Source organism: Chlorocebus sabaeus, chromosome 21 (genome assembly GCF_047675955.1).
Source record: "Chlorocebus sabaeus isolate Y175 chromosome 21, mChlSab1.0.hap1, whole genome shotgun sequence".
NCBI classification, from domain to species: Eukaryota; Metazoa; Chordata; class Mammalia; order Primates; family Cercopithecidae; genus Chlorocebus; species Chlorocebus sabaeus.
Genome location: NC_132924.1, coordinates 115,300,066 through 115,322,628, shown reverse-complemented (window position 1 = coordinate 115,322,628; position 22,563 = coordinate 115,300,066). Strand labels below are relative to the sequence as shown.

The 22,563-nt window shown below is 40.3% G+C and overlaps 1 protein-coding gene and 1 pseudogene across 1 annotated transcript; both read left to right on the top strand.

Annotated features, from left to right (window-relative positions):
- Window positions 1-2,276: 2,276 nt before the first annotated feature.
- On the top strand, window positions 2,277-7,745 carry LOC103227055 (uncharacterized; annotated as a pseudogene).
- A 7,605-nt stretch (window positions 7,746-15,350) lies between these two features.
- PRSS58 (serine protease 58) lies at window positions 15,351-22,172 on the top strand. Its single transcript, XM_073009422.1, has 6 exons — window positions 15,351-15,471; window positions 16,377-16,449; window positions 18,419-18,557; window positions 18,789-19,045; window positions 21,475-21,614; window positions 21,716-22,172. The coding sequence occupies exons 2-6, from the start codon at window positions 16,410-16,412 to the stop codon at window positions 21,863-21,865; spliced, it is 726 nt and encodes a 241-aa protein (XP_072865523.1). The 5' UTR covers window positions 15,351-15,471; window positions 16,377-16,409; the 3' UTR covers window positions 21,866-22,172.
- Window positions 22,173-22,563: the final 391 nt, after the last annotated feature.

Below are 22,563 nucleotides of genomic sequence, written 5' to 3'. Positions count from 1 at the left end.
GTGGACATTTCAATCATTTCTCTATAGCACTGGCTGTCCACGTGGCCAATTCAACCCACACAATTTAACATAGTTGGAGTTGGTAAAGCCGCTGAAGTATATCAAAGTGTTATATTTTGCATTGTGAAGGGCCCGATGGACAAGCTGGGACTGACTATTCAATCAGTTATAACTTCTGTACCTATAAATTTATAGGGAAGAGATTTATTACAACAATGGGGAGCACAAGTTCTAATTCCAGAACAATTATGTAGCCCTCAAAGTCAACATATGATGCATGAAGTGGGGTATGTCCTTGGTACGGGACTAGAAAAAAGTTTGCAAGGTTTGAAAGAACTGCTTCAAGTGGAAAAACAAAGTTCCCGCCAAAGATTAGGAAATAATTTTTAAAGGCAGCCATTGTTAAGCCTCCAGAACCTATACCTTTAAAATGGTTAATAGATAAGCCAATTTGGATAGAGTAATAGCCGGTAAGTAAAGAGAAACTGGAGGCTTTAGAGAAATGAGTTACTAAACAATTAGAAATGGGCACATAGCTCCAACATTTCCCCTTGGAATTCTCCAGGTTTTGTAATTAAGAAAAAATCAGGTAAATGGAGAATGTTAACTGACTTAAGAGCCATCAATTCAGTTGTACAACCTGTGGGAGCATTACAGCCAAGATTGCCTTCCCCGGCTATAATTCCAAAAAACTGGCCTTCAATAGTTATAGATTTAAAAGACTGTTTCTTTACTATCCCTTTAACTGAGCAAGACTGTGAACAGTTTGCATTTACAATTCCCGCAGTAAACAACCTGCAGCCTGCAAAGCGTATTGGAAAGTGTTGCCACAGGGCATGTCGAATAGCCCAACAATCTGCCAGACACATGTGGGGCAAGCAATTGAACCTACTGGTAAAAAATTTTCACAGTGTTACATTATTCACTATATGGATGATATACTTTGTGCTGCCCCCACTAGAGAAATACTACTCCAATGTTATGATCACTTGCAAAATTCGATTTCTCGCACTGGTTTAATTATAGCTCCTGACAAAATTCAGACTGCTACTCCTTCCTCCTAATTGGGGACCTTAGTAAATGACACTACCATTGTGCCACAGAAAGTAACCATACATAGGAATCAACTAGAAACATTAAATGACTTTCAAAAATTACTAGGCATTTCTACCTATGCCACGAGTAATCTGTTTTCTATCCTTAGAGGAAATCCTAGTCTGACTAGCCCTCGGCAATTAACAAAGGAGGCGGAGGCAGAGTTACAACTGATTGAGAAGGAAGTCCATAAAGCTCAGATAAATAGAATAGATCCAGAGAAGGCTTTAGATTTGCTAATTTTTTCAACACAGCATTCACCTACTGGTGTTATTGTCTAAGAACAGGACTTAGTAGAGTGGCTTTTTCTTCCACATACTAACTCATAGACTGTAACTCCTTATTTAGATCAAATTGCTACTATGACAGGGATTAGAGGAACCTGGATATGATGGATTACATGGATATGATCCTGGAAATATTATTGTCCCTCTCACGAAGGCACAAATACAGCAAGCATTTATAAATAGTTTTACTTGGCAAACCCATTTAGCTGACTTTGTGGGTATTCTCAATAATCATTTTCCTAAAACAAAGCTGCTTCAGTTTTTGAAATTAACTAATTGGATTCTCCCTAAAATAACTAAATTTAAACCAACTGAAGGTACTGAGAATGTTTTTACAGATGGGTCAAATAATGGTAAAACTTCTTATTCTGGAATGAAAAGTAAAGCTTTCCAGGTGTCCCATACTTCAGCTCAAAAACAGAGCTTGTAGCTATAATTGAGGTATTGATTGTTTTTGCTATGCCTATTAATGTGATTTCTGATTCTTCATACGTGGTTCATTCCACACAGTTAATTGAAAATGCTCAGTTATGATTTCATACAGATGAACAACTTATGACTTTATTTACCCAATTGCAAACAGCAGTTAGGAATAGAATGCACCCTTTTAATATCACTCACATTGGAGCTCATACACCTCTTCCAGGACCTTTGACTGAAGGAAATCAGATGGCTGATCGCTTGGTTGCTACTGCAATATCTAATGCTAGCCACTTTCACAATTTGACCCACGTTAGTGTCTCTGGTCTCAAATGCAGACCCAGCATTACCTGGAAAGAAGCTAAAGTTATTAAATAATAACTTGGGGTAGAGGTTATGCTTGTATTTCTCCAGGTCAAAATCAATAGCCGATTTGGATACCATCAAGACACCTGAAACCTTATCATAAGCCAGATGCCAAGGAAGAGACTCCGGGAGAATCCCAAGGACCCCCCAGTTGCAGCCATGTGGAGACTGATGTTGAGGAGGACCCCAACTGTCACGAGCAACACCCATCCAACACAGCCACCCACCTCGGGACAGATCAAGAAGCTGTCACAGATGGCGGAAAAACACCTGTGGAAAGCGGGACAACCAGTCACAATGAATAATTTATGGTAGCTATGATAGCGGTTATCACCACTGCCGTGAGTATTCCTTCAATAAGGGCTGGTAATAATGCCTGGATGCAATCACTCTATAACACTGTTACACATGCTTTCTGATCTCAGTATTTACCATAATAAATCTGCTCCTATAATTGAGGCATACAGCCCTTAAAAACCTATTTGTAAGCAGGATTGGATCCAGTTAGAAAAAATGAATGTAGTTGTTTAGGAAGATTGCTTTGCAGAACAGGCAGAGGTGCTGCACAACGATTCCTATGGAATCATTAATTGGTCCCCTAAGGGGATGTTTAGCTTGAATTGCACCCCTCAGTCTGCATGACACGGTCACATTATGTTCAGATGATCTGAACAAAACGATCAGATGGTAGAAATGATAAGAAGTATGGCAAAATTCCTATTATCTGGAACCACGGTGGTATAGTGGCACCTCAACCTCAAATGATATGGCCCGCTCTAGGAGCTAAACATAAGGATTTGTGGAAACTATTAAATGCTCTTAATAAGATCAAAATTTGGGAAAAGCTAAAAGAGCACCTAGAAAGACACTCTACAAACTTGTTTTTGGATATAGCAAAATTAAAAGAACAAATATTTAAAGAATCCCAGGCACACCTGACCTTAATGCCAGAGACTGGAGTGCTTAAAGGAGCTGCAGACAAAGTAGCAGCTAGTAACCCATCAAAATGGATAAAAACACTTGGAAGCTCTGTGATTTCAATGATGACTGTGCTTTTAATCTATGTTGTTTGTCTTTGTACAGTCTGCAGATGCAGATCCTGACTCCTGAGAGAAGTAATTCATCGTGACAAAGTTGCCCTTGTTTTTATCTCTTTGCAAATCAGAGAAGGGGGACATGTTGGAAGCAAGCCCCCCAAAATCTGGCCATAAACTGGCCCCAAGACTGGCCATAAACAAAATCTCTGCAGCACTATGACATGTTCATAATGGCCCTAATGCCCACGCTGGAACATTGTGGGTTTATGGGAATGAGGGCAAGGAACACCTGGCCCGCCCAGGGCAGAAAACCACTTAAAGGCATTCTTAAGCCACAAATAATAGCATGAGCAATCCATGCCTTAAGGACATGCTCCTGCTGCAGTTAACTAGCCCAACCTATTCCTTTAATTTGGCCCATCCCTTTGTTTCCCATAAGGGATACTTTTAGTTAATTTAATATCTATAGAAACAATACTAATGACTGGTTTACCATTAATAAATATGTGGGTAAATCTCTGTTTGGGGCGCTCAGCTCTGAAGGCTGTGAGACCCCTGATTTCCCACTTCACACCTCTATATTTCTGTGTGTGTGTGTGTCTTTAATTCCTCTAGTGCCACTGGATTAGGGTCTCCCCAGCTGAGCTGGTCTTGGCAGTAAGCAAGGTTTTTAACCACATAGAGCTTCAGCTTGAAAGTGAGTAATAATGATATTTAATGTATAGGCCTGTGATAAAGGATAAATTAGGTCACACATGCTGGGCATATAACACGGTATTTTTCACATGGTACAAAACAAATACCAACTTTATTATTACAATTATTATTGTTTTAAAACCTTTGGGTACTAAAGAAATGTTGTCTCCAAAAGTTTAGAGTACATAGGCACATACTGATGACATGTTTTAAGTTAATAATTAAATTTTAGCAGAACTAAGTTTGCCTACAATTTTTACAGACATAGGAATGTTAAGTTTATGGACTTTTATAACTGATCAGCTCTTTAATTACTCTGATAAAGGTCAGTTTGATCCTGATCAGTTTGCATTTGTCCAGTGTACTCTATACAAAATGTGGGATTGAACCTACTGTTATTACTTGCCTCTGTGGGACAGCCTGGAAGTTATCATACAAGGGTAGCTAATAAAAAGAAAACATGGGGTGCATTTTGAGAGAATAATCAGCATAGAAGACAAAAAGTGAACTAGCAAGGAGTCTGGTTGTAGTCAGACCACCCAATAGGAGAGCATCCCAGATCTGAAGATTATGAAGTGTCTTAGCAGGGTGGTTTTGCCCTGGACCTTTTGTAGGGAGAGAAATATAAGTTTGAGGTGGGGAGATTTATAGTTGGGGTTGTTTTACAATCAGGGGGAAGTCTCAGTCAGTTGGCTGAATAGGATATGTTTATTTTTGAATGTAGCTACTTTTGAGGAGACAAACCATTCTAATCTCAGCTAAACATTTTTGAAACAAAAAGTGGGGAGTTGGATGGTCGGTGTCTGGCCATGTCAGCAAGTATGGGCAAAAGAGGAAAGGTCTGTGTTTAATGTGTCACGGGTAAGCAAGAGAACCATGTGAAATGTTCTGGAAGTTGGGAGATAGAAGGGGGAGAGAGTCTTATCTAAGGCATATGGGAAAGGTAGTTCTTTGTGGTAATTCATTTCCAAGAACACAAAACGGTGGGGGGATTTCTTAACCATTGCTTTTTTGTGGGAACACAGGCTAAAGATAGAGTTCAGCCTTGACACAGAGAATATGGAGACTGAATTCTGAGTCCTGTCTTTGCCACTAACTTCCAAGAGAACCACAGCTTCCTCATCACTAAAATTAGAAGGGATGAAAAAAGCAATGATTTATTCAGTGCATTTCATACCCCAATCTTCTGGAAGTCTCTGGAAGAGGTGAGATGGCAGCGGGAGTGGGGGGGCAAGGAGAGAGGTTTAAGTCACAGAGGGAGGAGGGAACAACAATGAAAGGCTGTGTCACAGAGAGGGGAGGGAAAATCAGCAGGTACATAATGACTCTGGGCAAGATTTGTAGGATAGGAAAGGGGGCACCAGGACCTTGACTTGGTCTGTGCCACTATCTTTCACCCACATCAGACACGGCTCTCAGCAATGCCGTATATATTTGGGTCTTGATAAGGACTTGTTTGAAGACTGCTCTCTTCTCATCTCTCTTCTGCCCATAATTAGTGTTTCTCCACAGCTGTTCCTGACAAGGACACTTGGACTAAAGATTGGGACAGTTTACAGCTTGATCAACTTGTCTGCTCCTGGCGAGATCAGTCTGCCATGAAGGGTTTTCTCATCGTCGCTCTCTTGAGTGCAGCTGGTGAGAGTTTGGGGCTTTGTTTCTGCCTAACGTGACACCCAGGGTAGTCTATGAAAGATTGGAAAGAGGATTAGCTGGGCACAACTAATGAGCTAGGAACTGGAGGACACTTAAATAAAACAACTGTTGAAGAAAACAAAAGGAACCACATTAGAGGACATGGGCCTGGAAAAGGGGGGTGAGCTGAGTCAGGGGCTCTGGAAGCCCTAAGCTTTTCTATTTATTTCATCACCAAAGTCAGGCAGTAATTTTTTACACCAATTTATGGCAAAAGTGAATATTAAAAAAAAATTTCAAGTAGTCATTTTTTCACCTTTGTAACACACAAGCACTGACAGTCAGAGTTTCTGATCAGCATGTAATTTAGTTTCACAGAATTTTTATGTAATTTCATCTCAGCAAAGCTATGTGTCAATTTTCTTATTGTGTATAACTTGGGGGAGGTGCATAATTTTCTTTGATTAAAATATAAAAGATAAATTGAAGACCTTTATGTTACGTTTGAAAACCTTAGGTTAGGGAAAACTACCCTAGCCAGCTGTGGCCTTTTAACTTCTTTTTCTCTTTTGACCTATGGCCCCTTGATTTTCCAGGAGCTGTTCTGGCTAAACACTCTGAAGATAATCAGGAATCATCATACAATTTTACTATTCCTTACATGGTCTATCTTCAGTCCTTCCCAGAACCCTGTGTGGGGTCTCTCATTCATCCTGACTGGGTATTGACAGCTGCCCACTGCCCCTTACCGTAAGTATCCCTTTCTCTTGTGAGCCAGGAGGAATCTGTTCAAACAAATGTAGATCTGGTGAAGCATCCCAGAAAATTTTTAGTAAAATCAGAAGACACGGAAAAAGAGAGACTCTTGTTCCCAATGGGAAATAGAATACAAATTTGGGCAGTTTAGGAGGAGATCAGTAGGAAGATGTCAGAGGATTCCCTCTCATGGGTAGGAAATAATATTCATTCATCAACAATACTTGTTAAACATTTATTATATAGCAAGGGCTGTTTAATCACTGATAAAACTGTGAAGGAACAAGATGAAAATAAGTGTTCCCTCATGGAGCTTACATTTTAGTAGAGGGTGTAGCCAACACAAATAAACTGCCAAAAACAAAGTTTTTTTTTTCTTTTTTTTTTTTTAATGGCAAGCTGTAATATATGGGCATGAAACAAGAGATCTGCTTTAGTTAATGTGGTCATGTCCATCATCTCTGAAGAGGTGAGATCCATAGGAAGAGGAGCCAGCCAAATGAATAAATCCTGGGGGATATTCCAGACCAAGGAAACAATATTCATATACTCCCTGAAGTAGCAAAGACATTAAGGTATTTGGCAAGCAGAGAAATCAGCAGGAACTAAGGGTAATGAGTAGGGGGGATGCCCATAGGATGAGGTCAAAGATTTAGGCAAAAGCCGTATCACTCAGTGACAGTAGAGGGCACGGGAGCACAGTACAAAATAAAGCAATTCCTTGCAAATCTCAGTGTTTCTGCTGTATGTGAGAATGTGTTGTGTGATCAAGACCTACTCAGTTTCATGAGTATAGAAGGATCCTTTCAAATTCAGAAATCTCAGCCATCTGGCTGTTCAAGGCAGTTTAGTTTAACACAGACTAACCTCTGCTCTGTGGTATATGGGAAATACAAAGGAAATACACAGTTTACATCCTTCCAGAATAAGAATTGAAAACGCAGATGTTCTTTCTTACATCCATACTTAACCCATGAACAGGATGTGTGGTGCCTCTCTATTAGCTGCTAATTCAGATGATAAAAATCTTAATAACAAGGCTCCACTGACTGTGTTTTAGGTGCCAGACCCCATGTCAGACATTTTACAAATTTATGTCTCTAATAGAACAATTCTGTAAATTATTGCTATTATTTTATAGACAAAGGAAGACCATGTCTGTTCTCAGGTTAAGAAATAAAGTTAAAACAATTAAAGAGGGTGGCCTGTAGAATTTCTTGTAATCTGTCATCCTATGACTCTCTTTCTTCTCATCTCTCTGCCCTCTTTCTTCCAAAGTGTTGAAATCCGACTGGGAGTTTCTCAACCTAGCATCACAAATAAGAAACAACAGATACGAAACTATTCATCGATTGTGACCTACCCTGACTTTGATGCAAAATCCTTGAACAATGACCTAATGATGATCAAACTGTCAATGCCGGCTTCACTCAACCCCATGTGGGGACTATAGCCATAGCCTTGGAACCCATTCCATTTAATGAGTCCTGCTTTATTCCAACCTGGACCTGGAATGAATATAAAAACCGTAAGTGTTGGATGCTGTGTTTTTTATGCTAAGGAGGTTGGAGCTGGGAGAAAATGTAGTGGGATGTCCCTAATGGAAATCGCTGCTATGAGACAAAGTTATCACCATAGAGGGATTCCTGCCAGGGCCCCAAACCACCATCACTGGAGGTCAAAGATAAAATTCGGCCGGGCGCGGTGGCTCACGCCTGTAATCCCAGCACTTTGGGAGGCCGAGGTGGGCGGATCGCGAGGTTAGGAGATCGAGACCATCCTGGCTAACACGGTGAAACACCATCTCTACTAAAAATACAAAAAATTAGCCAGGTGAGGTGGCCGGCGCCTGTAGTCGCAGCTACTCGGGAGGCTGAGGCAGGAGAATGGCGTGAACCCGGGAGGCGGAGCTTGCAGTGAGCTGAGATCCGGCCACTGCACTCCAGCCTGGGCGACAGAGCGAGACTCCGTCTCAAAAAAAAAAAAAAGATAAAATTCAAAGAGACTGATAAAGGGCAGCCGCTCTGACATCAAAAAATGGAGCAGACAGTAATTTTTATATCTCTAGAATATTGAAGACAAGAGTTCAGAGAACTGGATTGAAATACAGGTGGGAGAAATAGGAGTCCTCATGCACAAAAGACAGCATGAAGGCAGTCTGTGGGAGGGTGACTTAGTCGTTGATAGTTGCTGAAAACCCATCACACAATGGAAGAACAGTGGGGGAAATGAACATAAAATATATATGATGCGGTGAAGCAGCAGAGGATGCTTCCTACACCCTCCACAGAGAACCCAGTTATGTACAGAGAACCCTGGGAGACAAGAGAATGGTTGAGGGAGCACCTGTCCTGTCACCAGAGCTGGTTCCCCACACAGAGTGCTACTCATACCTACTGCTCCTTCCCAGAGTTCCCACTAAGAGGTGGAGACTTGGGTGGTTCATAAGGAAATTGATTATTATGGCATAATCAGTTGGTATCTCCCTGGCCTGACATGCCTCATGGGAAAAACAGTGGCAGCCCATGTCGTAAGCACACACTCGTCTCCCCTGTGAGCTGAAACTGGGATGAGCAGAAAGATCTGGTCTCTGCAGGAGTCTGTCTAGTAAAGAACACTTATGAAGAAAGTTACTTTCTAATGTGTTTGTTGGTCCTTGTTGGCTGTTACTCCACTATTCTCTCTTTAGGTATTGTTGAGGATAAGGATGCCACCACTTCATATCTGAAATGAAATGACAAATCTAAATCTATTGCTTATTACAGCAAGTCAGAGCAATGCTGACCAGGCACCATCCCACTAAGCAAAGTGGAGTGCTGATTAGCATATGGGGTTTGTGGGAAGCTTGGTGTTGAGGGATTGGAGGACTTTCAGAGGTATGAATGGGTCCCATCATCTGTCGAGGCCTGGCTACTGGTTGGTGCTTTGAGACGTGTCTGTCAGAGGACCTCTGATCCTGATCAGCTGATTTTAAGAAGTGAAGGCTGACATTGATTATCTTGCAAAAGCCATGTTCGCTCAAGCAAGTTGTCCTGGATCTATTAATCAGGTTTAAATCTTTCTCTTGTGGCTACAGAACAATGCACCTGTTCTGTAAAAGCAATTAAAAGTAGAATTTTAAAAGTCAGTCTTTGGTAAAAAACAAACAAACAAACAAACAAAAACCCAGAAATTAAAAGCAGGAACTATTATATTCTCAGTATTTTACAGCTTCATTTTTCAATTTAGAAACAAAGTACTTGGGAATCTAGGTGAACATGTTTTCTGAACAATTGCAGCTTGTATGATTTTTGTCCTTTATGAGTCTTATTCAAAGTAATTGAATTACAACTTACAGATGTAACTTATTCCTTACCATTTGAAAACAAAACAAAACTATACAGAGGTATACAGGCTCTGCATGTCAAAATCACAGTGACAAACTATACCTCTATAAGCTTTCTGGTGCAGGACTTCCAATATTTTGTTAGAAATTCATTATTTCAAGTAACTTAACTTACTTTCACCTAGCTTTTTACACATATTTTAATTGAGTTCCCATAAAAACATAAAACTGAACATAATTTCTCTTTCTTCTCTGACCTGACACCTTCTGGTCTAATCTGCTTTAGGGCATTTGATTGGATGCACTCTATCAGAAAAAACCCTGCTCCTTAAACAACACTGGACTTAGTTTGAGCAATCTCTGGTCAATGTTTTTTTTTTCCCTCTCTCTTTGCTATTCTCTACCAGAAATTTAAATTACATAATACCTTGGTTAAAGTCCCTATATCCTGAAGTTGACAGTATAATAGCAATTGCTATTATGGAGTTGAACAACATGGCAACTACTTATGGGGAAACATATGTATATTTATATCAATACACATACTAGAAACACTTATAAATAATCTGTTTAACTTCAAAAGCAGTTTTATATGCATTAAAATAGTTTTTCCCTTTATAACTAAATGTGAAAAGGATCAAGTAGATACCCAATAAAGGTGTATGTGTAGGGGCAAAATCTTTGGGACGATGGCTTCATTACTGTCTCTTTCTCCTTGTGGTCACTAATAACTCACAGTTTTTTCCATTTTTTTATAAATGATGCATAGTACAGAAAGAACTATGGATTTGATATCTGACAAAGGGGACTTATAAACCTACTTCTCCAACATGGAGATTACTGAACAAGGAATCCTGTGGAGAATGGAGTGTCTGCTGCTACCTGCATTGAATATTCTCAGGACTGAATTTATTTACAAAACAGGGTCTGGTTACAAGAGCCCTTGTGATAAGGAGAGTCACTCTGGAGTTTGTTTTCTCTTTCCCACAGTCAGTGATCCTGACATCCTGACATGGATCAACCAACATTCTCTTCCATTCCATAACTGTCAGGATAGACTCAAAGAAGAACAGGCAGGAAGCATCATTTGTGTGGGACACCCTCTAAGGATCCTATCTGAAAACAAGGTATTTCTCCCTTCTGTTTACAGGAAGATAGCAAGAGTCCCATGGGACGGGTGGTGATAATGCAGAATCAAAGAGCACTCATCCAAAAGGCCTCCCAAGAGTGAGGAGCAAAGAGCTGAAGTCCCTCTCCCCTCCCCACTCACCTCTGGGTTTCTAACCACTGCCCTTCTCATCTTTCAGAGTGGGAGAGATTTAGGGTAGAACTATTTGTCCTTTGTCTTGCTTGCACTGGGGTTGGGTCAATCTTGAACCTTAGAGGTAAGACTTCTGTGGATGTAAAGAGAGGTCTGCCACCTCTCAAGAAAAATAAGCGCATTCTCTTAGATGGTTTTGCTACTCTTATGTGCCACTTTTTGGCATTTACTTTTTTTTTTTTTTTTTTTTTGGAGATGTTGTCTTACCCTGTCACCCAGCCTGGAGTGCAGTGATCGTGGCTCACTGCAACCTCCGTCTCCCAGGTTCAAGCGATTCTCCTGCCTTAGCCTGCTGAGTAGCTGGGACTACAGGCACACACCACTACGCCTGGCTAATTTTTGTATTTTAGTAGAGATGGGGTTTCACCATTTGGCCAGGATGGTCTTGATCTCCTGACCTTGTGATTCACCCACCTTGGCCTCCCAAAGTACTGGGATTACAGGCTTGAGCCACCACGCCCAGCTGGCATTTACTCTTGTTCCGTAAGGACAAGGACACATTGACCTTCTGTTCCTTCCCTCTATAAGGAAGTTTCGGCAGCCCCAGCCATCTGCAATGGGAGGTTGCATGGAATCTTGTCCTGGGCAGAAGGAAGCGTCACCCTAGGAAGTGAAGGATTCTTCACAGATGTTCATCACTATGCAAGATGGATCTTGAAAATTATGGATACCCACTGAGGCGCCTCTGTTCCCATATCCCCTTGGTACCACCTCTTCATAATTTTTATACTGGATCTACAACTCTCTTCATCTTTGTTATTTTGGAACAAAATCCAAAGAGGAAACATCTGATTAAAAAAAAATGAGTGGCTAAGAACCCATGCCATGACTCCTGATGCCTTTGTCATGTAAACTTTGAGGATAATGAGAAATTTAGCAACCTCTTCACCTTGTGTTTATTCATTCAAAAATTAACCACTAGCTGTTTAGTAGGCACTGCCTTTGCTAAGGATGCCTGAGTGACTACGACATGACCTTGGCCATCAGTTAGCTAATTATAGTACCTTGTGATAACTGCTATAACAGAGATGAGCAGTAAGCTCCATGAACCCATAAAATAAAACATTCTGAGTGGCAGTGTCAGGAGAAGTAACACCAGAGAGGCAGACAAATTAGGGGAGGATATTGTAAAACTGAACACATAGTTTATTAAAAGACAAAAAAGCATATGAAAGTGTGGTAAAATCTGGAAAATATATGTAAATAAGCAGTCCTTGAGGGTAGAAAATAAATTGTAGAAAAGGAAAAATAATGTGACAAAATATTATTCTATATAGGCAGGCAAAAGTTGGATGATGAAGGGCCTGACCTGCTCTATAAAGGAACTTAGATTTTTATCTCATAGGCATTAGAGGGGGTGTCATTGAAGCTTTTACAGTAAACAGAATACTATGCAATTTCTGATTTGAGAGATACTAAGGAAGTAACATCTGTAAGATTTGGACACACTTACTGTAAGAAGAAAAGGCAAGGGAGGTGTCAGAGATAACTCCTAAGTCTTTTGACTTGGACAACAGGTAAGATGGTGATTCTCAAAGATAATATGAGGATAACAAGTGCATTTGTGTGCAAGATATCAAGAGCATGGTCCTGCATGAGGAGACAGGTGGCCTGCTATATTGAAATCCTTTAAGGATGTAGAGGTGGTTATTTCCAGCAGGCAGTTGGAGACAGTGATCTGAAACCCAGATGCTGTCTGAGGAGTGACTAACAAATAGGAGTCCTACATTGGTGGGTGGGAACTGCGGGGTTTGGGAGGGCTCTCTGCTATGGAGAAGAGCTATGGTGGGTGCTCAGCCCTTCTCGCACACTGGCATATGTTGGGGAGATATGCAGCATCCCATAGTCACTGACTAAGGCATCTAAAAACAGAGACAGAGTTAAGGGGATTCTGAGTGGCCCCCCAAACTTAGGGATTTGAGTGACATAGGAGAGACCAAAGAGCATCAGGGAGAAAAGGGTCAATGTGACATAGGGACCTTATGTTAAAAAAGAAAAGATGGGCAGAGGAGGCCAGAGAAGTTGGGAACAGAGAACCACACCATAGGAGAAAACCTCTGTGGGAGGCATAAAGAGGTTTGAGGTTTCTTCCCTTGAGGGGCGCAGTGAATCTAGGACACCCATAAAGGCCACAGAGGTGAGTAGGTTTTTGGACCCTGAACCTGGATGACTGAATGTGTTTTCTCTTCTCCTAAAGCAAAAAAACAAAACAAAACAAAACCCACATGTGATGACTCATGTCTATACTCCCAGCACTTTTGGAGGCTGAGGTGGGAGGATTGTTTGAGACCAGGAGTTTAAGACCAGCCTTGGCAACATAGAGAGACCTTTGTCTCTACGTAAAACAGTAATAAAAAAAAACTCCTGAGTCATGGGAGGCTGACAGAGGAAGAGGTCGTGGCTGCAATGAGTCATTATTGTGCCACTGAATTCCAGCCTGGGTGACAGAGCAAGACCCTGTCTCTCAAACAACAACAAAAACCAAAACCAGAGAGCTTAGGTGCATCTAAGACCAATAGCTTGTTCTGGCCCATTCACAGAAATTTTCTTTTTTCTCAAATCTAGATACTAAGGCCATTTCATTCACTGTATGACTTTTTTTCTGTAATCTCTGGCCCCATCCGAACAGCACATCCTCAGTTTGCCAGTCTTCTCTCACATTTTCCCCAGTTTCCTGTCTCTGATTCACTGCCCAAAGCACCCTTAATGAATCATGTCTGTATTTGTTCCAGAGGTTTTTTTTTTTTTTTTTTTTAAATTTCAACTTGTATTTTAGACGCGGGGGGACATGCGTAGGTATGTTACACGGGTATATCGTGTTATACTGAGGTTTGGGGTATGGATCTCATCACCCAGGGAGTAAGCACAGTACCTGGTAGGTAGTTTTTCAACCCATGCCCCTCTCCCTCCCTCTCACTTCTAGTAATCTGCAGTGTCTATTGTTCTCGTGTTTATGTCCATGTGTGCTCAATGTTTAGCTCCCACTTATAAGTGAGAACATGCAATATTTAGTTTTCTGTTCCTGTGTTAATTCGCTTAGGATTATAGAGCTCAACTAATCACTTCTTGTAACTCTTGAATTACATTTTTAGCACTTATTGGCAATCCTATCTTCTCCAAGTAAATTGTTTGTATAATTCTCTGCAGTAGCAATTTCAAACCCTCGCCTCTCTCCCCAAACTTTCAATGCTCACTTTTAGCAGATGACCTCTAGTGTGTGAGTAGGGAAAAGTCCCTGAAACTGCCACCACCAAAACTGCAAACATACCTGCTTTCCCCCACCTTTTCTCTTTTTCATTCTTCCTGCTATATTGGAAACAAGACTTCATTATTTACAGCCTCTATCTCTACCTGTGAATTGGACCCCATCTTCTCTGACTTCCTCATGGGCTTGCTTTATTGATTATCTCCAATTTTCCCTATCTATCACCTTCTTCCTGTTATCATTTAAGGAAAATAAAGCCTCATTCATCTAAAATACAGAACCCAAGGACATGTTTCTTTGACCTATTCTCTGGTTGCCTCCTCTAACTCCTTTACAGGCAGTTCTTACTCGACAAATCCTGCAAAGTCTGTTTCATAGGATTCTCCTATCTGTGTCTCCTTGCCTGTCTCTCTCTCCATTCTCTTTTTTACATTCCATGTTCTCCTTGGAGCTCTGGTTCATCCACCTGGAGATTTCCTCCCCAACTCTTCATTTGGCTAACTTCTACTCATCCTTCAAGTCTCAAACTTCACTTCCCAAAGGAGGTCTTCTTCTGACTTTATATTAGGGTCCTGTGACATGCTTCTCTACCTCCCTTTTCCTTTGACATTCACGATGATTATTCTTATTACATCTGTCTCCCCCTCATTAAGCATTATGATGTATGACAGCAAGCTTCTCAAGCTTCTCATCTCCCTTTGGTGTATCAAGAAGTGTAATAGCTGTATCATATAGTAAGGTTATGGTGAGCTTAATAAGAAACTTCCAAGCTATTTTCTGAAGTGACTGTACCATTTGGCACTCTCATCAGCAATAAATTCTCACCAGCATCATCAGTTCCTGACACTTCATATCCTCACTAGCATCTGTTTTTTTTCACTCTTTGGATTTAAGCCCTTCCACAGGGTATGTAGTGGTATCCCATGGTTGTTGTAATTCTCTAATGACATATTAAGTTAAGAATTTTTTCATATGCCATTTACCATCTGCTTATATCCTCTGGTGTTATCTTCCCCATCACTGCAAAATATATCTGTTTGAAGCCCTAAACCTTAATGCAACTGTATTGAAGATAGGGCCTAAAAGGAACTAATTAAGGTTAAATTAGGTTAGAAGGGTGGGACCCTGATCCAATAGGATTTGTGTCCTTATAAAAAGAGTCACCAGAGAGCTTTCTTTCCCTCTTTCTCTCTGTGTGCACAGAGGAAAGGCCATGTGAGGACATGGTAAGAAGGTGATCATCCACAAGCCAGGGAGAGAGGCCTCACCAGAAACTGAATTTGATAGCACCTTGATCATGGACTTCTGACCTCCAGAACTATAAGAAAGTAAGTTATCTGTCATGTAAGACACCTAGACTGTGGTATTTTTTTTATGGTAGTCCAAGCAGACTCAAACATTTGGTAAGGATCTTTGGCCCACTTTTAGGTTGTGTTGTTTTCTTAATGTTGAATTTTAAGATTTGTTTATACATGAATTATTTAATGGATATGTGTTTTGCAAATATTTGTGTCTAGTCTGTGGCATATCTCAATTTTTAGCCCTGAATACTTTGTTTCATAACCATCAGCTTAAGTATCTTTCCCACTAGTCTGTAAGCCCTTGGAAGGTAAAGAAGAAGTCCTTAAATTGAGGCAACCCCAACAGCAAGCACAGATCCTGGTACAAGTTAGATACATAAGATAAATAATATGCAGGTTGGTTCACAGAATAAATGGATAAACAGTGACATGAAGGAAAAGGTTAATGTATTTCGAAGAGGAGTTTAATGTCAGGCAGAGGAAGCAATGTCAGCTCCACAGGGCTATGTTATGTCAACTGGAGAAAAATACCATCTCATAGTGGGGGATAGCATCACACAGACAGGAGGGGCAGCAGCCCACACATAGTTTAAAGGGGCACCTGCCTGCCAAGGCTGGCAAAAAGGAGACCAGACAGGAGGTGGCTATAGAGACATCATGAACTTCAACTTATCTTAGCTTTGGTACTTTCTTCCCTGAAGACAGAGTGCAGAACTCTGAATTCCAGAATCATTTCAATCGTTTTGGGGACCAGTCACTTGATTCTATTCTTATCTCTCTGACAGATGACACTACGCCCTCCTCTGAGTAATGGACACCATTTCTAAAACTGAATCTTGCTACTAAAATAATTCAGATGATATATTTTTCCAATTCTAGAATCTTGCTTTATTTTATTTAGTCGTTTTCTCTCTCTCTTCCATGTTTTCCAGAGACTGCAGTTAAACTGGGCTTTCAACATCAACATGAAGTTTATCCTCCTTTGGGCTCTCTTGAATCTGACTGGTGAGTGTGTGCATATTTGTCCCTTTACTCACCAAAGAGAAATCCTGGGAAAAGCAAGAAAGATGGGTAACGGCGAGAGGTGTCATTCCAGAACTCAAGTGTAGAGTGGTTCTCTGTCCCTCCCCACTGCCCCGTTCCCATCAAGTTTCCTCCTGTGATAGTGCCTGCCTGCCTGCCACAGGAGGATTGCTTATGTGTTTTTGGGGGAGGTGTGGACATTGTCACTCAAATACCAGCCCCACTCCTAAGAGCTGACTCTGGACCTGCCTGCAACAGAATTGATGTTCTGCACCACAGGGGGCACAGCAGAACACTGAAGAGTCAGATATCTCCTGGCACAGTTCCTGTTACTCAGGCATAAACCCAGGTTTATTCATAAATCTTCTCTTTCTCTCATACCCCACATTTGATCTCTTAGAAAAACGTTATTGGCTTTGTCTTCTAAACGTATCCTAAATCCAATCACATCTCACCGTCTCCACTGCTCACAATGATCCAAGCCACCACCTCTTGCCTGGATTAGCAAATTAGTCTCCTAACAGATTCCTCTACCTCTATACTTCTGCACTCTACAGGTTCTCCGTGAGGAGACTGTCATCATTTCTTTGCACAAATCCTTGAGTGGTTCCATTTGTACTCAGGGAACAAGGCCGAGTTCTTATAATAGTCTACAAAACCCTCCATTCACCTTTGAGCCCCTTTCCTGCTCTGCTCCCCTTCATTCACTCTGGGTCAGCAGCCATGGCCTCTGTGACATAACTGACATAAGCCTCAGGACCCATGTTGCAGCTGTTTCCTCTGCCTGAAATCCCTTCACCCAGATATTTGACTATGCAACTTCCCCCATCTTCATGTTATTGTTCAACATTGCCCATGAAGTTCTACTCTGATGACTGGTTTAATATTACCTGAGGCTGGATGTGGTGGCTCACACCTATAATCCCAGCACTTTGGGAGGCTGAGGTGGGAGGATCACTTGAGCCCAAGAGACCAGCCTGGGCAACATAGCAAGACTCCATCTCTATAAAAAAAATTCAAAAATTTAAAAATTAGCCAGATGTAGTGGCACACACCTGTAGTTCAAGCTACTCAGGAGGATTGCTTGAGCCCAGGAGGTTGAGGCTGCAGTGAGCCTGATCTTGCCACTGCATTCCAGTCTGGGCAACAGAGTGAGATCCTGTCTCAAACAAACAACAAACAAATACTGCCTGATACCCCTCCTTCTCCCCCAACACACAATTGGTAATACCTTTCTCTCTTTCCCTGTCCTACTTTTATTTCCATAGCACTAATCAACATTTAACATCATGTATAGTTTACTTGTGTGTTTTTCCAGAGCACTAATCACCATTTAATAACCTACATAGTTTATTTGTGTGTTGTGTTTATTATTACTGAATATATTCATTAATCATAGTAAATGAGAGCAGGAATATCTACTTTGTTCACTATTTAGCCCAAGCCCCTAAAACACAGCTTGACATATAGTAGATGCTCAATGTATATTTGTTAAAACAATAAATTATTTTTCCCCTCCTCAGACTCTTAGCATTTGGTCTGTTCTTGTCGTGATACTTACACAATTCTGTCTTGAGTTGTTGTTGGGAAAAAGAGATAAGACTTATTAAAGCATTCTAAAATTGCTAGTAAAAAAAAAAAATGCATTGACTTAGCATACAACCCACTAAATTGTGGAAGGTATTTAAGAAAGTTTAACATTTAATTTGAAAGACTTTATTGACAACGAAAAAACCAAACACTTTTTGTTTTTCAAAAGAGATCTGTTTCTACCATTTATCATTTTCTTCATGTTTTAAAACAAAGTAAGTCATTTTACAGATTTAGTTTACAGATAAAGTTGCTAGAGAAAAGGGTAGGGGAACTTGGAGCCTATTAAATGACTTTCCTGAAGTTCTTCTAGTGATGACTGAGAAATCTTGGAATTTCTTTTCTATGCTTCTCTTTCCAGTTGCTTTGGCCTTTAATCCAGATTACACAGTCAGTTCCACTCCTCCCTACTTGGTCTACTTGAAATCTGACTACTTGCCCTGCGCTGGAGTCCTGATCCACCCACTTTGGGTGATCACAGCTGCACACTGCAATTTACCGTGAGTGATAAGCCTTCAAAGGTACTCCGTTCCTTGGGTTCTCAGGTTGGGCACAGACTCTTACCCCTGTCTGAGACCATCTCCCAATTAAATGGGATGAGAAAGGCCTTTGGGAGACATAGGAGGGTACAGAAAAAGGTCTGTGGGGAGGAATAATATAATAATATAGGCTCATAAAGATGGAGAAGCCATCTCTGTTAAGTCCACTCATAAACGTCTATATTGTTCCAGAAAGCTTCGGGTGATATTGGGGGTTACAATCCCAGCAGACTCCAATGAAAACCATCTGCAAGTGATTGGCTATGAGAAGATGATTCATCACCCACGCTTCTCAATCACGTCTATTGATCATGACATCATGCTCATCAAGCTGAAAACAGAGGCTGAACTCAACGACTACGTGAAACTAGCCAACCTGCCCTACCAAACTATCTCTGAGAATACCATGTGCTCTGTCTCCACCTGGAGCTACAACGTGTGTGATATCTGTGAGTTCAAGACAATGTTCTCTCAGAATTAGACATGCTTCTACACCTTCCAACTCTTGGCTTCTTCAATTCTGCTTAGTGAAGCTTTCTTCTAACCTCTTTATTCATCCTCTTTCTCCCCTTTCCTTTTCTCTGTACCTCACTGAAGGAGTGCTTCAAGGTTTTTGGGTTTTTTACTCACTCACTGTATCTTTCTATCATTTTCTCTTTCATATATGATAGAAGTAGTTTTAGTGGAAAGAAAACATTTGTATTCTAATCCTAATTTTCTATGTGACAGCAGATCATTTTACCTTGGAGCCTCAATTTCCTTAACTCTAAAATAAAGCAGACTACGACGCTGTGTATTTTCAAACCATTTCAGGCAATAAAGCAACTTGAAATAAATATCAATGTATTAAATGTAAAATAAATGCATCATATTTTACTAAATGAGATAGAACTTCCTTATGAAAGATTGTAATAAAGATACATAGTTAAAATTTTAAGAAGAACTTCTGAAATAAACATTTTTAACTGGTAACATTCTAAGCATTCACTCATTTCTTCAGAAAACTGACAAAGAGTTCCCATTATTTTTATCAATGAAAATCTTCTATACATAAATTGAAACTCCTGAACTAGATATTCTATCTACGCTTTCTTCTATGCCTCATATTTCATAGTCCATAAAAACCTCCCACAACTCAAGGCAGCTTTCTGTTTTCTAAGTTGCATCCCCATCTGCCCATTACCCCATCTCCAAATTTTTATGCAAATCCTAATTAACTGTTTATAGTTGTTAATTATGAGAGTTGAGAGTCGTGGTGAAAGGGAGTTGATTACCTATTAGCAAAATAGAACAATGATATAATCCCTCATGAAGAATTATTAATGCAACTTTACTCATAAGTTTGAGAATGCATAATACACATCATACACTAGATACTATAGTATGAAAAGGAGATTTATTTGAAACAAGCCTGTCAGGTTACATTCATCTATCCATCACTACTTTCTTTTTACAGAAGCCAGTGGGCAGATATATACTTATTCTATCATTGTTGCCATGATTCAAGCCTTTTAAAACTACTCCTTAGTAAATACCTTCAGATTTGGAGCACATTTTCTTGCATATATTAAGAAGTAGAAATTATTTGTCCTCTGAGAGTCAATTTGATTTTTGGAAAGAGCCAAATGTCCTTCCGGTGAGCAGTATGTTTGATTCATCTGGGTTATGGCACATGGGTCAAAACGAGATATAACTTCAAAAAAAAAAATGCATCTTATTTTTATCTGGCTCATGAAGTAGTTAAGTAAGAATTTCCTACGGAAGTATTCCCAAAAGAAATGTTTAGCCATGAAATTATTGCTTGGAAAATAAAGTGAAGGATCTCAAACATTTTCTTTTCAAGAACTAACACATTATTTTCAAATGAAAACATTAAACATACTCCTCCATTATTAAAAAAAAAATCTTAAAATTCAGCACTTCTTCCCAAAGAAACATCTGTGGAAAGAACATGTGCCGCATGTGTTCATATTACTTTGTTGCTTTTCTCATTTTGTTTCAGATTGGACAAATTTTGTTATAAGTGTGCACAGTTCACAGTATTTGTGGACCATTGACATAAAGAAAAGAACTTTAATTAGGAACCAGGAAATCCAGTTTTAAATCCCAGCTTTACCACAGACCAGCTTTATATGTTTAAGAAAACTGTTTTTTCAGTGACTTTTTTGTGCAGATACTTGGTTTTGTTTTGACCTGACAAATGAGAAAGTAGGCCAGATATCTATAAATTCCTCCAGACTCTAAAAATTACATGTCAAAGGAAACTCTTTGAATGCTTAAATTTTGAGAAAAGTGTTTTTTTTTTTTTGAGATGGAGTCTCACTCTTATCACCGAGGCTAGAGTGCAGTGGCAGGGTCTCAGCTCACAGCAACCTCCACCTCTCAAATTCCAGTGATTCTCCTGCCTCCCAAGTAGCTGGGATGACAGGCCCTCAGCAGCACACTCAGCTAATTTTTCTACTTTTAGTAGAGAGAGGGTTTTACCATGTTGGCCAAGCTAGTCTCGAACCCCTGACCTCAGGTGATCCGCCTGTCTCGGCCTCCCAAAGTGCTGGGATTACAGGCGTGAGCCACTGTGCCCAGCCAAATTTCCAAAACAGTTTAAAACAAAGTGTTTCATTTCATTGCAGGAGTGTCTCATATTTACATATAACTTCCAAGAATTTGATCGCTTTTATAAGGTCAGACATTTGCATCATAAGAAATTGTTAATCTGAGCTATCTCCTGCACCTTCGTTGTCCTAAGTGCCACAGTTCTGATTTCTCTGAATGTTTGATCTCTTTTAATTTCTGATGGTAGGAGAAGAAAAGTTTTTTAGAAGAAGGTTGAATACCTAAGAGAACTCTTAAGGAAGTTTGACTTCTGTCTTTTCTTTAGACAAGGAGCCTGATTCACTGCAAACTGTGAACATCTCTGTAATCTCCAAGCCTCAGTGCCGCGATGCCTATCAAACCTACAACATCAAGGAAAATATGCTGTGTGTGGGCATCGTGCCAGGAAGGAGGCAGCCCTGCAAGGTAAAATACTCTCCATGCTTTAATTTTCCCATTTTCTTCCTTCTGTCTTGCCAGAAAGATAACCTGCTTTTTTGTTGCTGTTATTATTGTTTTCCTGGCAGGAAGTTTCTGCTGCCCCGGCAATCTGCAATGGGATGCTTCAAGGAATCCTGTCTTTTGCGGATGGATGTGTTTTGAGAGCCGATGTTGGCATCTATGCCAAAATTTTTTACTATGTACCCTGGATTGAAAATGTAATCCAAAATAACTGAGCTCCTGCGGCAGTTGTGGACCATGTGACACGCTTGTCCCCATCGTTCAGCTTTAGAATTGAATATAAATTAATTCCTTACATTGCCCCATGCATACCTGTCTCACTTCTGCTAAACAGAATGGGTGCTTGAGCAGTTTTACTTGTACATATCTTCACTGTGATTATTCCTAACAACCCTTCTTGCCTTCTAGATAAAAATGGAAAACCCCAAATTCCTTAAACAACTGAAGTTTATGAAGTGGTAATTATGTTCTCTGTAACGAATTGGTAACTGACATAAAATAAAGACCACTCCACAGCCATTAGACAATGTGTGATTTTGGCACATTACTATGCTGATTGAAAAAAGAAAGTCTAATAAAGAGTCATCTAAATAGAAGTGTAGGGGAGGGCAAAGGTGAGAGGGAGGTGTTACACTAACTTCTCCTTGCCCGTACAGCTCTCAATGCCATGGATGGATTCTGGTCATTCATTTTGCAGGATTCTGGGTGTTTGCTGGAGACATGAGGAGTTACTCTAAAAGTTAACTGAGGTTTATGGCACAGCAGATAAATGGGAAACCAATGACAGAGTTTCCTAGTACATACTTGCCTTTTACATAAAGCTAGTTGCCCAGGAACTCCACTTTCTCACTCTATAGTATTTTTTCCTCCCTTCCTTCCTTCTCTTTCAACTTCACCCTGTAGTCTGTTACCT

Coding starts and splice junctions, on each gene's coding strand:
- PRSS58 (XM_073009422.1), top strand. CDS start 16,410: ATGAAGTTTATCCTCCTTTGGGCTCTCTTGAATCTGACTG. Junction 19,046..21,474: donor CTACAACGTGTGTGATATCT/GTGAGTTCAAGA, acceptor TCTTTTCTTTAG/ACAAGGAGCCTGATTCACTG. Junction 21,615..21,715: donor GAAGGAGGCAGCCCTGCAAG/GTAAAATACTCT, acceptor TTTTCCTGGCAG/GAAGTTTCTGCTGCCCCGGC.